The sequence below is a fragment of the Corvus hawaiiensis genome, chromosome 21 (assembly GCF_020740725.1).
Source record: "Corvus hawaiiensis isolate bCorHaw1 chromosome 21, bCorHaw1.pri.cur, whole genome shotgun sequence".
Classification (NCBI taxonomy): domain Eukaryota; kingdom Metazoa; phylum Chordata; class Aves; order Passeriformes; family Corvidae; genus Corvus; species Corvus hawaiiensis.
Window position 1 is genome coordinate 4,587,025 of NC_063233.1, and position 15,909 is coordinate 4,602,933.

At 55.4% G+C, this 15,909-nt stretch overlaps 2 protein-coding genes across 9 annotated transcripts in view; one reads left to right on the forward strand and one right to left on the reverse strand.

Moving 5' to 3' along the window:
• Positions 1 to 12,150, forward strand: part of RAPGEF1 (Rap guanine nucleotide exchange factor 1) — an 85,110-nt gene extending 72,960 nt beyond the window's left edge. For all 8 annotated transcript variants that reach the window (XM_048325257.1, XM_048325258.1, XM_048325260.1 and 5 more), the window contains 11 exons: positions 99 to 174; positions 3,215 to 3,299; positions 4,769 to 4,861; positions 5,239 to 5,424; positions 5,580 to 5,664; positions 5,887 to 5,981; positions 6,431 to 6,509; positions 6,653 to 6,754; positions 7,189 to 7,286; positions 7,656 to 7,784; positions 8,270 to 12,150. In XM_048325257.1, the coding sequence (XP_048181214.1) occupies positions 99 to 174; positions 3,215 to 3,299; positions 4,769 to 4,861; positions 5,239 to 5,424; positions 5,580 to 5,664; positions 5,887 to 5,981; positions 6,431 to 6,509; positions 6,653 to 6,754; positions 7,189 to 7,286; positions 7,656 to 7,784; positions 8,270 to 8,420 (1,179 nt within the window). In that variant the 3' untranslated portion in view covers positions 8,421 to 12,150. The remainder of the gene's footprint in view (positions 1 to 98; positions 175 to 3,214; positions 3,300 to 4,768; positions 4,862 to 5,238; positions 5,425 to 5,579; positions 5,665 to 5,886; positions 5,982 to 6,430; positions 6,510 to 6,652; positions 6,755 to 7,188; positions 7,287 to 7,655; positions 7,785 to 8,269) is intronic.
• A 1,307-nt stretch (positions 12,151 to 13,457) lies between these two features.
• Positions 13,458 to 15,248, reverse strand: PRRT1B (proline rich transmembrane protein 1B). The gene is given in 5 exon segments (XM_048325659.1): positions 13,458 to 14,197; positions 14,285 to 14,425; positions 14,605 to 14,952; positions 14,954 to 14,965; positions 15,123 to 15,248. Coding segments are annotated over 5 exon segments (774 nt in total). The 3' UTR covers positions 13,458 to 14,050.
• Between the last annotated feature and the right edge of the window lie 661 nt (positions 15,249 to 15,909).

Genomic DNA, 15,909 nt, shown 5'->3' on the forward strand with positions numbered 1-15,909 from the left:
GTGCGCTGCCAGTTGTTGCTGAGCTGGAACCCCAGCGATGTTAAACTAGGCCTAAGGGAGCTTGGGCTGTGCCTGACGTGGCTGTGTTCCCATTGCAGGGGGATGATGGGCCAGATGTCCGTGGTGGATCTGGAGACATTCTGCTGGTGCACGCCACAGAGACCGACAGGAAAGGTACGTGGAGCAGCAGGGCAGAGCTGGGGGCTCAGCCTGGCACGGCTTTGGCTGCCTGTCCTCTGCCCCATGGCCACACACAGCTGGGCTGGGGGAGAGTCTGCAGGGGTCCTCTGAGCTTGGCAGGTTGTGTTTATCTGTGGGAGATGGAGGTAAGCTGGATAAGCGCCTGGTGGTTCCATTTAGCAGCAGGGATGGGATTAACTCCTCCCAGCCCTTGCCTGGATCTGGAAGATGAGGCACACCAGTGACAGTGCTGTGTTGGTGTCCCTGTACCTGCTGAGCTGGGCCACTGCCTTCTGTGAGAGCAGGTGTGACCAGCCTGTTGTGCATGGATCCTGTTTCCAATGGTGTTCCTTGTCCTTTGAATTTCAGGAAGTGGTGATGTACTGGAATGGTTGTTCCATCAAAGTAGGAAAAAAGGGATATTAGTTTGGGTCTAATGCAGTACCCGTGGGCATCAGGAGTCTGTTCAGGTGCTGCTCTGCTGACACCCCGTATTTTCAATTTACTGTGCCACCTCCTAGTGCCACTCTACCATTTGTGTCCTGGTAGCCACCCAGACCAGTTCAGAGAGGGAATCCACAGTACAAAAGAAGAGACGTGGGCAAGGAGAGGGGATGTCAGCAATCCTTAGCTCTAGATTTGTTAAAACCCCTCTTCATCTGTCCAAACCCAGTCAGCACACACATGAAGCAGCTCCTTTCCAAGACCTGTGGCAAAGACAGCCTTTGCAGTGTTTCCAGAGAGTTATTTGAACCTGCCAAACACATTTGTGCTGATGGCCTTAACCAGGATTGATCTCCTTATCTCCTGGGAGGCAAAACACTAACCCTCTGAATCACTCAGCGCTCGTAGTTTAGAGGTTGATAGTCAAAGGGGAAATATCTGTCATGTACGTTTTTAAATGACAGGGGTTTTACTGTAGCATAAGATGTTTGCAATTACTTACCAGCACCATTCAGCTAGCAAGAAAATCCTTCCCCTGACAGCTGTGTTTCTCAGTTTGCACTGGGCATCAAATCCAGGCAGAAAGGACCAAAGTTAGGAACACACCAGAGAGGAGGGTTGTGCCAAGGCTGGAAATGTATATTAAAGAAAATAGTCTAAATGAGATGGTGGAAATATCCCTTATAAACATGCTGAAAGTGGAATAGAGAAACTCTGCTTTACTCCTGCTGTTCTCTGGAGCAAGCATCACCACAAAGAACTTCTCTACTGTCTGTTCCTGTTGAAAGACAGCTGCTTGATAAGGGCATGAGTGCTGGACCTCCAGTTCATGAACAGGGAGCTCTGAGGGCTCTGCAAGCAGTGGGGTGAGAGCTGTGGAGAACCTTTCAGACCTGGGAAAAGCTAGAGCAGGGTTTTATCCGCCCAGTGGTGCAGCTATGGAGAGCTGGGTGGAGGGAGCTCGGGCAGGCGACAGTTTCCAGTGCCTGAGCCCGGCCTCACAGGCGCTGCCAAGCCACGGAGCACAGAGGAATTTGTGCTATGCTAACCCACTGTTTGGGTGACTGAGAGGGTTAATGAATTAAGCTTACAATGAGAAGAATTCGGGGCTTGTAAATCAATCAGCCATACGGCACAGAGGGGTAGAGTTAAGAGGCTTTCCTTTAAAGATGAATTTCTTGGCAGCTTCAAGTGCCAGAGCAGACCAGCTGTATTACCTCACATTGCCTTTTGGGCAGATGGGAACCCAGAATAAATGTAACTCCACGCCCTGGTGCATGATGCGTCTTGTCCATTTGAGTTTTCTGAAAAAGCTAAATGACATAAGGAATAGAGACCTGTGGTCTTCAGGAATAAAATCCATGGTCAGTTAAGTGCTCACAACCACACACACTTGCTGTGAGTGCAGGATTAGAGCTGGACAAGGCTTGGGGCTCACACCTGATGTGACCACCCAGCCTCTGTTGTCTGTAACCAAGAGGCAGCAGCGCTTCCTGATTTAAGAGCAAGAGGAAGGTGAGGTTCCTGCCAAGAGAAACACTGCAGGTAGAGAGGTACCACTCTCCCTCTGTGCCCTGCTCCTTCCCACCTCACAGCAGTGGCTGGGTGTTACAGCACATGGGTATGGGGTGTTGCCTGTCGTGGCTGGAACAAGCTCTGCATGTACAGCCGAGCCTGGGCAGGCACAACAGCAGCTTTTGCTCCCTGTCTGCCCTTGGTGCAGTGCTGCTGGCAGGGGCAGGATGCCATCCACTGCACACCCTGCTGCCGTGCCCTGCTTTATACTGGCACTAATGCCTAATGCTCCCATTTTGGCACTGCTGTCCACAGTGACCAGGCATTGGGACTGCGAGTGTTCTGCAGTCTTGACCTGACATCTGCATTCCTGTTTGCAGTTCCTGCTTCTTCAAATTCCATCCTCTGTGCCCATGATAATGCCCAAAGCCTTCGCAATCCTAGGCCCTGTAACAACCCATCCTGCAGATGAATTAACACAGGCTGACTGCGTGCACCACATCTCTGTTGGGGCAGGGTCACGGGTTGTGGCAGCATCAGTTTTTGCAGTGCAATTTGCTTTTCTTTTGGCTGGGAATAATCTTCTATTTACACTGCCCTGGGACTTCCTGGAACTCAGCAAGGGCAGATCTGCAGCACCACAGCATACATGTGTGTTCCTCATGGGGAGGGCAGAGTGACCTGCCTGAGCACCAAAGCCAGAGTAGGCATCACCTCTTGCCATCAGATCTTCTCTTTAAAACATCCCCAAGGTCTAAACTCCGTTTTTCCTTTACACATTATTGATAGCTCCTGTCCCACAAGCAGGTGTTTTTCACTGACCCTTTTATGAGGCACAAGCCCGAGTGCTGCAAGTGGGAGGCAGGGCCAGGCCGGTGGGGACAGGGCAGTGTCACTGCTGCTCTTGTGCCAAAGGGTCCATCTGCTGGTAAGGACCAACAGCACAGCTTTTCTGGGAAGTTCATTTGTGCCAAAATGTATCCATGTCCTCCTCTGTACATCTGGGTTCAACCTTACAAGAAACTCCTTTTTCTGAAAGCAAGGTTGACTGAGGCTTTCTTGCCTTTTTCCCTAGATCTGGTGCTGTACTGTGAAGCCTTTCTGACTACGTACAGGACATTTATTACCCCTGAAGAGCTCATCAAGAAGCTGCAGTACAGATATCCTTTTACTAGTGACAGTTCACTCCCACCAGGAATCAGAGCTGGACAGTTGTCATGGAGGGAGCTGGTGGCAAGTTTTTTGGTCAAAAGCCTGCTGGCAGCATGGTCAGTGATGTGCTTGCCCTGATGGTGTCCCAGGCAGGAATTCCTTCCCCTCCAGTCTCTCCAATGGGAATTGCTGCAGGCCAGGTCCAGTCACAGTGGATACTGGACCTGAGAGTTGTCTCCTGAGGGTCCTGGCTAGGAAGAGGAGCAATTCAGGGTTTCTGTATGTCACTGGGGACCTGGTATTTTATTTGGGACATCTCATTTGTAGAGTGGGGACCAGAGCACCTTCTGGCTTCCAGAGGGGTCCTGGGCATTGCCTGCATGGGCAGGTGTAGTTTAATATTAGAGATGATTAAACCATCAAGACCTTATCTCTCTTACTGCAGTAAACTCAGCCATGAAGATGCTGTGCTCTTGGCCTCCCAGTCCTGAACTGAGCTTGTAACTGGTAACAAGGCAGGGCCCTGATGTGCAGGGTGAGCATTCCTGGCAGAAGATGGAGAAGGCCTCTCCCTGAGCAGCCTGCTGCCATTCCTTGCCCTTGGCCCCTTTCCCGTGGCTCCTTTCCCTGCCAGCGGAGCAGGGCAGGGTTTGGGTCCGGGCAGTGCCGAGGCCCCGTGGGCTCTGGTGCTGTGCACCCACGTCAGAGGGAGCCTGACGTCAGCGTGTCCTGCTGCAGCTCATCAGTGCCATCTGCAGCAGAGCCGCTGCTCCGCCTGGGACCGGCGGCCAAGGGCACGGCACGGCTCAGCCCAGGTGACAATCCCATCTGGGGTATCCCTGCAGGCCCCTCCCAGTGCTGACTTACTGATAACCTTGTCCTCTGTCCCTTTGGCCACCTGGCAGAAGGTTTTTCAACCTGTGCTGTCTCCCCTGTCACTGTCCTCATTGCAGCAGATTGGGCAGCAAGGAAGGTAGAGATGACATCTGAGATCTGTTGAGACCAGATGTCACAGACCAGTGGGAGAGATCACTGCAGGGTAGTGCTGCTCATTAAATTCCACCTTAGAGAGAACAGTTTCAGGGTACACCTGCTCTGAATTCTGCCAGGTGAAAGCACCTCCTGACACCCCCTGCTACCAGCAGCTGGTGTCAGTTTAATACCATCTTAATTAGAGCCATATCAGTGTCCCTTATCTCCTGGAAATCGAACACCAGTTTCCATCAGGACAGAACAGTGTGGTGTTCTAATGTGGCTGCCCCATCCCTGGAAGTGTTCAAGGCAAGGCTGGATGGAGCTCTGAGCAACCTGGGACAGTGGAAGGTGTCCCTGCCCATGGGAGGCAGTGGAACTGGATGATTATTAAGGTCCCTTCCACCCCAAACCAGTCAATGATCTTATGGTTCCTCAAGGCAGCTGGGAATTGCACTGATGCTGGTCTGGCCACACTGAGTTGATTCTTTAATTTGCAACCAACATATGAGAAGTTTTGCCACTTCCCGGACACGTTCAAGAAGCGAGTCAGTAAGAACACCTTCTTCGTGCTGGTGCGAGTGGTGGATGAGCTGTGGTGAGTTGCCTTCTTCATTCTGGGATGCAGGGTCAGTAACACACAGAAATCTGGCAGCTGGGAAAATGTGGTTTTTAGGGAAGATATGTTTTTTTAACCCTATCTATAATGACAGCTGAAATCCCCGACCCTGACCAGTGAAGACACCTGTAGTGCTGAACCCTTGTGTTGGAAGAACAGGTTCTTCCTGTGTGTCCTAACTGGGTCAGTGGTTTTAAAATAACAAGTAAAAGGGGAATCTCTGGGAAAGGAAGAGCTGGGAAGAAGAGGAATTCCAGTCACCCAATTCTGCTTGTAGGAAAGAGCAGTGACACTCAGTACAGATACAAACCCCAGAGTTTGGTGTCTTAGCCCTGGATTTTCCATCTTCCTCTCAGCTTGGTGGAATTGACGGAGGAAATCCTGAAGCTGCTGATGGACCTGGTGTTCCGGCTGGTGTGCAGTGGGGAGCTGAGCCTGGCCAGAGTGCTGCGCAAGAACATCCTGGACAAAGTGGACCAGAAGAAAATGCTGAGCTACGCCAACTCCATCAAACCTCTCGCGGCCCGAGGCGTGGCAGCCAGGTGAGGGAAGGTGCACATAACCATGTCTTGGTCCTCTGAGAGCCAGGGCATCCCTTCCCTGGGAACACAAGAGTTTCCTCAGTTCGAAATACGAGAAAGATAAGAAAACAGGTCACACTTTCTGAGCCTTTGTACTTCCTCCTTGTTTTTCACAGGCCAGGGACACTGCATGATTTCCACAGTCATGAAATAGCCGAGCAGCTGACCTTGCTGGATGCTGAACTCTTCTATAAAATCGAGGTACAGAGATAAGGATGGGCTGAGGGCAGTGGGAGGGATTGGACCCTCTGCAATTTCTGGTATTCCCTGCCAGCTCTCCCAGACACCTGCTGGATTGTAGGGCACAGCTGATCTTGTGTCAGCAAGTGGCTGTGAACACAGGCTGCAGCTCGGAATCTTGGGGTAGAAATCCCATTTTAATATGTGGTGTTTTCCCACCTCTCTCCTCTTCTTCCTTGGCAGATCCCAGAAGTTTTGCTTTGGGCAAAGGAACAAAATGAAGAGAAGAGCCCCAACCTGACACAGTTCACAGAGCACTTTAATAACATGTCCTACTGGTAAGGAGCTCAGAACAGCCATGGCACTGAACTGTGCTTAACTTCCAATGCCTTGCAAATATTCCAGATATTCCTCGTAGGCTTGGGTTCCTTTGTTACAAATGGGATAATATATATTTTTGGCCTGGAAGTAGATGCAGAGTACTTATCAAAGACCCCCAGAGCACAGCAGAAATAAAATTCTGGAGGATTGTGGAAGGCCTTGTAACCCAGAGGAAATAATTATCAGTATCACTGAGCCCTTGAAACAAACATTCCCCATGCAAATAAATGCACTCTGTGAAATTGCCCTGTCTTTGCTGTGGATTAGAATGCTCCATTTAAGTTGGAGGTATTGTGAACTTTTTAGTATTGGCTCATCCCTGTCAGTGATGAGTTTTCTTAATGAAACATGAGGAAATCTGAGCTCTGCTTAAGTAGATTTATCTTTTATTCTGTCTGTCTTCCAGGGTCCGTTCAATAATTATGCTACAAGAGAAAGCCCAGGACCGAGAGAGGCTGCTCCTTAAATTTATAAAGATTATGAAGGTATCAGCTTGGTTTTTCCTGTGAATCACACACACTGCTGCTTAAAGGAGCAGGGGAGTGGGGCCCTCTGCTTGGTAGAGCTGTTTGATGCTAGAAGGCTTTTCAGAGCTCTCAAGTAACTGGAATATTCTCCTTCTTTACAGCACTTACGAAAGCTGAATAATTTTAATTCCTATCTGGCCATTCTTTCTGCACTGGATTCTGCACCCATCCGAAGGCTGGAGTGGCAGAAGCAAACCTCAGAGGTGAGGAGCAGTGGGGCCTGTGATCTTTGGGAGAAGGGTAAGTGTGGTTATGTGGGAAACAGCTGAGTGGTTTAACAGCTCAGCAGTGTCCCGGGGTGGAGGGATGGTGGATGACTGCTCTGCAGCGGGTAAAATGCCACAGTGCTGGAGGCCTGCAGCGTGGCTGGGCATTCTGAGCTGCACGAGTGCCAGCACAGCCACAGGGGACAACAGCCTCCTCCTCCTCTTCCTCCTCCTGCAGCCCAAGGCTTGGGGAGGCTGAAGGCAGCGATGTTCTGCGTGAACACCCCAGGGTCGGGCTGAGGAAATCAGCTGGAGGTGTTTGCAGGATGATAGTACCTCCCTGCTCTGTGCGGCTCTCTGGGGGGAGGTGACAAAGCAAATGGGTTTGCAGCAGCAAAGACAGGTGTCACCACAGGATTTGTGTCCTGCAGGGCCTGGCTGAGTACTGCACCCTGATCGACAGCTCCTCGTCCTTCCGCGCCTACCGGGCAGCCCTGGCCGACGTGGAGCCCCCCTGCATCCCCTACTTGTGAGTGGGCAGTTCCTTCCTCTGCCATTGCTTCCACACATTAGAATGGTTCCTTCAAGGATTTCTCAGCAGCTGCTGCTGAGCTCAGCCCTTGCCTTTTGCCCAGCATCTGGGGTAAGGCAGCACTGTGCCACATCAGCCCACAGGCCCTCTCTGGAGCAATTTGTCTGGGCCAGGGTGGCCAGCTGGGGGTGTTTGCATCTTTGGATCTGCTGCTGGGGAATGTTTCCCTCTGGATAAGGTTGCCATTTTGGTGGCAGTGGGAGGCTGTTGTTGGGCTGCCTTTTGGCTGGCCACCCTGCCTTGTGTGACTAACCTCTGTGTCTATTTGCCTACTCCCTTGGCCTGCTGCCCCTTTCCCTCTTTCAGAGGCCTGATTCTGCAGGACCTGACCTTTGTCCATCTGGGAAACCCTGATTACATTGACAGCAAAGTGAACTTTTCCAAGCGCTGGCAGCAGTTTAACATCCTGGACAGCATGAGGTGCTTCCAGCAAGTGTAAGTGCAGCAGTGGGGGCTCTGAGCTGGCTTTGGGGCACCACCGTGGGGATTGGGGCGGGGAGCTTGGACATGGAAGCCCCCGTGCAAGGGGGAAGGGAGATGTAAGGAGAGCTGGGAGCAACAGGGCTCTAATCAGTCTCCTTCCCTCTCTAGGTTGGATAAACATTGTGAGGACATTATTCTGATATTAGTTTTGAGATCCAGACAAGTTTTGCCATTGCTGGTTCCTGTGTTCTCTGGGATATTTGGGGTTTTCTTCAGTGCTGTCTTGCAGCAGAGGCAGCAGATCCAAGTGCTGATTTCTGTGTGATAGGTGCCTTTTTCCCCCCAGTTCAGCGATGGGTTTTTCCCCTTTGTGGTGTGACAGCACTGTCATGAGTACATAGTGCTGGATGTCCTCAGAGCAGGACAGGGGTGGCCCAAAGCTGGGAGAGGTCCCCAGGTAGCCCTTGTTTAACTTCAGCTCCTCTTTGGTTTTCCAGACATTACGACATCAAAAGGAACGACGACATAGTGTCATTCTTCAACGACTTCAGCGACCACCTGGCTGAGGAGGCCCTGTGGGAACTGTCCCTGAAAATCAAACCTCGGAACATCACGAGGCGGAAAACAGATCGGGAAGAGAAAACCTAGGAGGAGGGGTTGTGCGAGGAGAATTGCTCCGCAGAGGCGCCGAGGGCAGCTATGAGACTGGAGTTCAATGTTTGTACCTGCCACTGGATGACACACCCTCCCTCCCAGCTGGCAGCCATCCCTGGGGGTGGGAATGCCGGGTGCTCGCAGCCGGCCGGAGGCGCCGGCGCAGCCGCCGAGGGCAGAGATCGGCCGGTGCTCGCTGCACTCGCCCTCCTCCTCCTCCCGTCCCTCTGTGCCATGAACCAGCTTTAACCCCGGGGACAGAGCTGTGTGGAAGGAGCGTCCCACGCAAGCGTGCTGCTGGTTTGCTGGCCCGTTGCATCCAGGTGTACCCTGGCTCTTGTTTCCATCCGCAAAGCAGGGGCAGCAGGAGCTCAGCACCCACTGACTCATCTCCGGAGCGGCGTCGGGCAGCAGCAGCCGTGGAAGCCAAGGGTTGGAGTCTCCCCTGCAATGCCACCTTCCCAACGTGTTCACGAGGATGGAAGCGTCTCCCGCTGCCTGCCAGAGGAGCTCTGCTGTCAGAGAGCTGCTTGTGTTTACAGGGGTCTCGGCTCACCCCAGATCTCTGGCGCCTTCTTCACGGGAGGAAGGCACCGGTCGTAGATACGGAAGAGGCACTGAAAATGTGGGCAGGGACCCGCCATCTCCAGTCATCACATCCCCCTCCTCCTCTCAGATCTCATTATTTAAGCAACGGTAAATCCCTCTGAACCTGGAAACATGGACTGCCCGGGTACTGGGGGTCACCTGTCTGTGACCCCGTGTCTCTTAGCGATGGTACTTAGCTTTTGCACAGGAAATGCTGTAGGATACAGACTGTACATACCTAGTGTTTAGAACCCCCTGGGGATTTTTGATGCATGTCTGAATACCGATGAGTTTATAGGAAAAAAAAAGTGCAAACCAGTCTGTACAAAATCCACAACCAGTGACAATGTTGTTCCAAGTGCTGGATAAAGGAGGCTCCGGGCGGCCAAGTGGGCACTGGCTGCAGAGCAGGGGCAGGAGCCTCGTGAAGGAGCCAGAGGATCCATTTCTGGGTTGGAAATGGGAACCAGGAAGGAGCCCTGTGCCCAGCTGAGCCACCCTGTCCTCCCACCCCACTCCTCTCTCCTCTCTCTGTTGCCAAATGTTTTTCTCCGGGGCTCCCCGTTGGGACCCTCGGTGCTGTGCTTTGAGACCCCCACTTTGGCAGGACCCCCAGCAGGTCCCTGTCCCCAGTCCTGCCATGCTGGTGCCAGCAGGGCAGGGACAGCCCAGCATGGAAGGGCGAGGCAGGGGTGTCATTTCCCACACACAGTGTTAACCCCAGTCTGTTCAGTGTGCCTTATTCAGCCCTTCTGTCCCCCCTCTGTGTCCCACCCAGCGTGTCCTCCCCAGCACAGCCCCTGCCAGGCCATTTCACATCCCTCTTCTCTGTCCTGCTCCAGTGGTTTGCAGCTGGATCGTGGGTGTGAGTGTGCCCTGCAGGTTTCAGCAGCCTTGCAAGCCTCTCATCTCCCTGTCTTGTGGTCACAGGTTTTTACAGGGTTCTGACAAAATCCTGCAGGTTTAGGGCAGCAGCTCCCAAGGAATAGAGACGTGGAGTTCCACAGAGCATCCTTAATTTATTTCTCAATAGCAGCTCTGTGCCTGCTAAAGCCTCTGTTTGTTCTGGGTGAATCAGAGCTGCACTCCTTTCCTTCTCCAAACAGATTGCAAAGCCTTGGCCGGCTCTGCCTGACCCTCAGGAGGGAGCGACAGCCCGGGGTTGTACCCAGCTTGGCTATTTCCCTCAACATTCAGGCATGGGACTCATACAGTGGCCAAGCACAGAGAGACCCCCTGCCCACGAGGGCATCTTCTGGGGGAGGGGAGTGTGGGGTTCAACACAGTTCTGTGCAGCCCCAGAGCAGGAGGAGCAGGAATCTTTTGTGCTGAACCACAGTGTCCGAGCCAGAACACTTCAAAAGTGGTTTATTTTCATGGCACTGAGGGCACTGGAGCTGTGTGTTGTGTCCAGCCAAGGCTTTGCAATCCCCAAAGGCTTCCCAGGAAGTAATGCCCATGTTTCCTTTGTAAATAAGGTCTTTTAAAAGCCCAGCGTGGCGAGGTGGTGAAAAGGCTGATGAATACACCCAGGATGTGGTGTGGGCTTCACCCTGGTGGCTCTGAGCAGCCCTTGGGTGCTGTGGCCAGGCTCTCCTAGGAGAGCCATGTGTGGTGGTGGCTCTGGAATCACAACCCTGGGGGTTCAGAGGGCAGAGGGACAGGAGGGGGCAGCTTGTCTTCATCCAGCCGAGTGACCGTGGTACGTGAGGGGTGAGCAGGTGGCTCGTGGGTTGGGCTCACAGGGTGGCAGTGACTGGGGTTCCACAGGGCTCCTTCCTTGGCCCTGTGCTCTTCCAACATCCTCATTAATGACCTGGACACAGGACTGGAAGGGATGCTAAGGAAATCTGCTGACAACACTAAATTTGGGCACCACAGTATAAAAAAGACAGGAAGCTATTAGAGTGTTCAAAGGAGGCCATAAGGATGGGGAAGCGTCTGGAGGGGCCTTGTGAGGAGCAGCTGAGGGCACTTGTTCAGCCTGGAGGAGACTGAGGGGAGACCTCACTGTGGTCTTCAGCATCCTCACAAGGGGCAGCAGAGGGGCAGGTGCAGATCTCTTCACTTGTGACCAGTGACAGGACCTGAGGGAACGGCTGGAGCTGAGTCAGGGGAGGTTTAGGCTGGATATCAGGAAAAAGTCTTTCCCCCAGAGCGTGGTGGGGCACTGAAGAGGCTCCCCAGGGCAGTGGTCACAGCACCAAACCTGTCTGAGATCAAGAAGCGTTTGGACAATGCTCTCACATGGTGGGATTTTTGGGGTGTCCTGTGCAGAGGCAGGAGTTGGACGCAGTGACCTTGATGGGTCCCTTTCTAGTCAGCATATTCTGTGATTCTGTGATCAGGGTGTTCCCCTCCTCCCCTGCCAGTCAGAGCTGTTCCAGGTTCTTCCCTGCACTTGAACCCATGAGCCCAGTTAGTACTGAAGGAGGTCTCACTCCCTGCCCTCTGCCAGCCCCCCCAGAGCCAGAGGCTCAGCCCAGGGCGTGGGGACAGCAGGTCTGAGTGGCCACAGCACTCCATTCAGTGGGATGGGGCTGAGCCCACCGGCTTTCCTCCGCCTTCTCCTCTTCCTCTGCTGTCATCCCCAGCTGAGCAGTGTCCCAGCCACAGCTCCTGGCTCATGTCCCAACCTTGGGCCAGGCTTGCAGGGCTGGAGGGACCCTGAAGGAGGGTCCCCTTGCCTGGAGCAGCTTCAGGTTTGCTGAGCAGAGATCCCCCCCCCGCCCCGATCTCCAGGAGCAGTCCCTGGGGAGCAAAAGCCCCAGAATATCCCCGTGCAAGACTGGCCACGAGTGTGTTCCCATCTTGCAGGCAGCCTCCTCAAGGCCATCACCTCTTTTTCGGGAGAGGGAAGTGTGTGAGTCCCCTCTCCACCCGGGGCAGGGAGTGGGGAGAAGCGATGCCCCCAGTCACCAGCCCCCTGCCCCACTCCCAGGCCTCTCCCCCCAAGCAGTTCCGTTGTATTATAGATTTACCACTAACCCCGATGGTGGCATCTTCCTGCGAACATTTCAGACCTGTAACTTTTATATTAAAGACAAATAAAACACCAGTAACGAACCTGCCTGATGATCCTGTTTACAGTGCATGCACAGTCTGTGGATTAAAGTGACAATCGAATCCGCCTCTGGCACTGGTGTGGCCTCGTGTTTTCTCATGTGCTCCCTGTGGTTCTCCTCTGCCCATGGCTCTTTTTCCCTTTATTTTCTCACTGTAAAGTTCTTCCCTCCCTCTGCCAAGATGGCTTTGCCCCAATACAGGCCATACACCTGGGAGGGGAAATCTACTCCTGTCACCTTCTCTGGGCACCGGTGTCCCCCGTGTCAGGGGTTTTGGCTGCCCAGCCCGTGCAGTGGCCGTGTGCTGGCAGCCGAGGGCTATAAATAACCCCTGCAGCGGCCGAGCTGCTCTGCGGTGCTATTTCAGTCCTGGACAGGGTTCAAAATTCCTCTGGAAATAATTGTCATGGGCCAGCTCAGGAGGAGAATGCCCAGACACTGACTGGGCACGTGCCCCCCGTGCCAGGGCTGGGCTGTGGGGCCGCATCCCACGGGCGCAGCACAGCGGGAGGGGTCTGTCCACAGCTCATTGTCCCCCCAGGCAGCTCGGCCAGTGGCACCCCTGGGCCTGGGGCCACGTGGAGACTCCTCTTCCCCAGTGTCCTGAATGGGCTGGAACCCTGGCGCCCACCTGCTCTTGGGAAAACCCTGATTGCAGCTATAGCAGGAGACCTTACCTGTCGCAGTGGTTGAATCCACTGCAGGAACAACCAAGAAGCCACAGAGCCCCAGAACAATGGAGGTCCGCTGGTGGGCAGGCTCAGAGGTCTAAGACCACCCCCTTTTACCCTTTTTAAGTTCATGTTCTAGATGGTTCTCCTTTCCTTGATACCCCACTGGTTCCCGGGTCCCTTGTTCCACCCCTCGCCTTTCCCACTGGTCACTGTCTGTCACCCCACTCCCTCTCCACTCCCTGGCTCCCAAAGGATAGGCTCTGATGTTCTGCCCCTCCCTCGGTGCCGATCTGGATAAAAACCCCGGACCGCTCAGTGTTCTGTGCTCTTTGTTCTGGGATCCCTTCGGGCGGGGATCTCAATAAACCCCTCGGAACTCCATACAAAGGACCTCTCCCGTCTCTTTATCCCCAGGCTCTGTGTGTGTGTCTGGCTGCGAGTATTCCACCTTCTACGGTGTGTCAGAGTGTGTCCGAGTGTGTCCGAGTGTGTCCGAGTGTGTCAGTGTGTCCGAGTGTGTCAGTGTGTCCGAGCACGTTCGCACAGCACCGCCCGGAGCGGCTCCGGCGGGACGCGATCGGGATGGACGCGCCGCTCTTTCCACCCCCCTCACACCCAGCGCATCACTTACCCTGAATTTTGTGGTGGACAAAGGTCATGGCAAGGGGAGATGTAGCTCCTTGGTGTGCAGAGAAAACAGAAGCTTTGGCTACAGCTGTACTTTATTTCAATCTGGAAGCAGCAAGAAGGTGGCAATGCAGTGTGTGTGTGTGTGTACTTGTGCGTGCAGAACTACTGCAGAACTGCATACATGGGTTTGTATCTTCTCACATCATTAATGACCAGTGAGGGCTTCCCACACACTTGTTACTTTTGCTCCATGTCCGAGCCCAATCCTACAAGATGCTCCCTCTGCACCAGAGTCCCATGTGGCAGCTCCAAGGGACAGCCCACAGCAATGGGATTCAGCATCCTGCAGCGAGCGGAGCGTGATCCCGCCCTTGGATCCGACATAGCTCCCTGCCCAGAGCTGGATCCAGCAGGACACGGCACCGGCATCTGGTCTGGCTTCCTCCTGCCCTCCCCGGGGCTCGCAGGGCTGAGCAGATGGCTGAAGGCTCCGGGGCAGCTCCTCGGCCCGCCAGGAAGGACGGACGCTGCCCCGCAGTCCCAATAACACTTCCTTGTCACCCGTTTCCACACAAGGCTGCGGCAACTTCACGTGCCCGTGCCCCCCAGGCGGTGAGCCACCAGGAGTACTCGGCACACATCATGTCCCTGGGGCTCAGGGTCCTTGTCACAGATACAGGGACACCAGGACGTAGATGATCCAGGTGATGGAGGCGAACAACCCGAAGAGGAGGCTGAAGAGGACCAGTGACTGCGCCTTTCTGGATGCCACGTATGCCTGGGCCACGTCCCCACGGGCGAGCGCAGCCCGGGTCTGGCGCAGGGGCGAGAAGGGGAGGGGTTACAAGAGACCCGCAGCACCAGGAGGGGCTTCGAGGCTGCCCGGTGAGTCCTTCCTTACCTCATGGGAGTAGACGAGGGCCATGACCCCGGTCACCAGGCAGCAGAAGAGGGTCACCAGCACTGACTCCACCATGTAGTCCTTGGGCAACTGCTGCCCGCGGCCGGCGGGCAACGGCCCCGCGCCCGGCTGCGCGTTGTACTGCGGCACAGGGCGGGTGATCAGAGCTGCGAGCCCCCTGGGTGTGCTCCCCTCCCGGGCTGTGCTGCTCAAGCATCACTTGGGGGCACCGCACGGAACCCCACAAACCCGGGAGGGGAGATGAGGGGTGACCCCGCTGCAGAGCGGGGCAGGAACACATCGGGGTGGGAGATACGTACGGTGGTGTAGGGCAGGGGCCCGGCCGGGATGCCCGGGGCTGGGAAGGACCGCGGTCCGGGCCCCGGCTGGTAAAAGACAGGCGCTTGCTGGGAGAAGCCGGCTGGGAATGGCGGGTGGAGGTGGTGAAAGCTCTTCGGGTCCGGGGGCGAGTAGGGCGGCGGGGCCCCCTCGAAGGCTGAGTTGGTGACCACCGACACCACCACGGGCCTGTCCCCAGGGCCCGCGGGGGGCTCGCTGCGGGTGCCGGAGGTGGGCAGTGCCTCGGCTGCCCCGCTGCCACCCCCCTGCTCCGCTCCCCGGGCTGTGGGGCCGGGGCCCTGGGGCCCGGCTGGCGGGTCACCGTCCATCCCGCGGAGACGCCTGCGGGGACAGGGAGGTTCTGCTGGGACGGGACATTCCCGGCCCACCCACCCCAGGTTCGGGACCCTCTTGTGCCACCCCCGGGGCCGCGGCCGCCCCGAGCCCCCAGAGCCCGGTCTCCTGCCCGCCCCAGCGCCCCATTCCCGGCCCCACTCACGCCGGAGCCCGCGGGGTCCCAACTGCCGCCGGCCCCGGTACGGCCCCGGTACGGCCCCGGTACGGCCCCCGAGCCCAGCGTGGCCCCGCGCGGGCGGCGGGAGCGCAGCCGGGGCCGGTTAATCATTGACCCGCTGTTTGCCCGGGGCCTGCGGGCGGGGCCGCCCCGGGCCGGCCACCTCGGCCCTCAGGGCCGGGGGGCTCCGGGTGCGGACGGGCCGGGATCCCGGGGAGGCAAAGGGGGGGGTGTCTGCGCTGCCCCCGGCCAGAGGGTCCGAGGTCCATCGCGGCCGATGGAGCCGGGCCTGGGCTCAGGGCGGTCACGGAGCTTCACAGCGATTTGTTCACGTTTAAACTTATTATTTGGTTTTGCTTTAGAATATTATATTTACATGTCGACTGTGGTGTGTGTTCTGGCTCTATTTATACACAAAATGTATATAAAATTCTGTGTATATTAGCTATAGCTATTCATATTTAACACGTGCGTGTGTAGATATCTGTATCACACCCCACGCACAGGACGTGTGTACGCACTGTGTGTGTCCGTGTCTTATCCGTATGTGTATTTGTGTGCCCTGGTGTCTGTCTGCTGTACCTTCAGGTGTTCCTTCACAGTTCCCGTGTACCGCGCTCTGCACACACCTGCGTGTGCACCCCTGGCTACAGGTGTAAACACACCCGTGGGTGCAGGTGTGAAACACAAGGGAGCAGGTGTCACACACACACCCGGGGACCGGCGTGCACTCAAACGCTCACACAAGTGCCTGGGTAAGACAGCGTTGTCT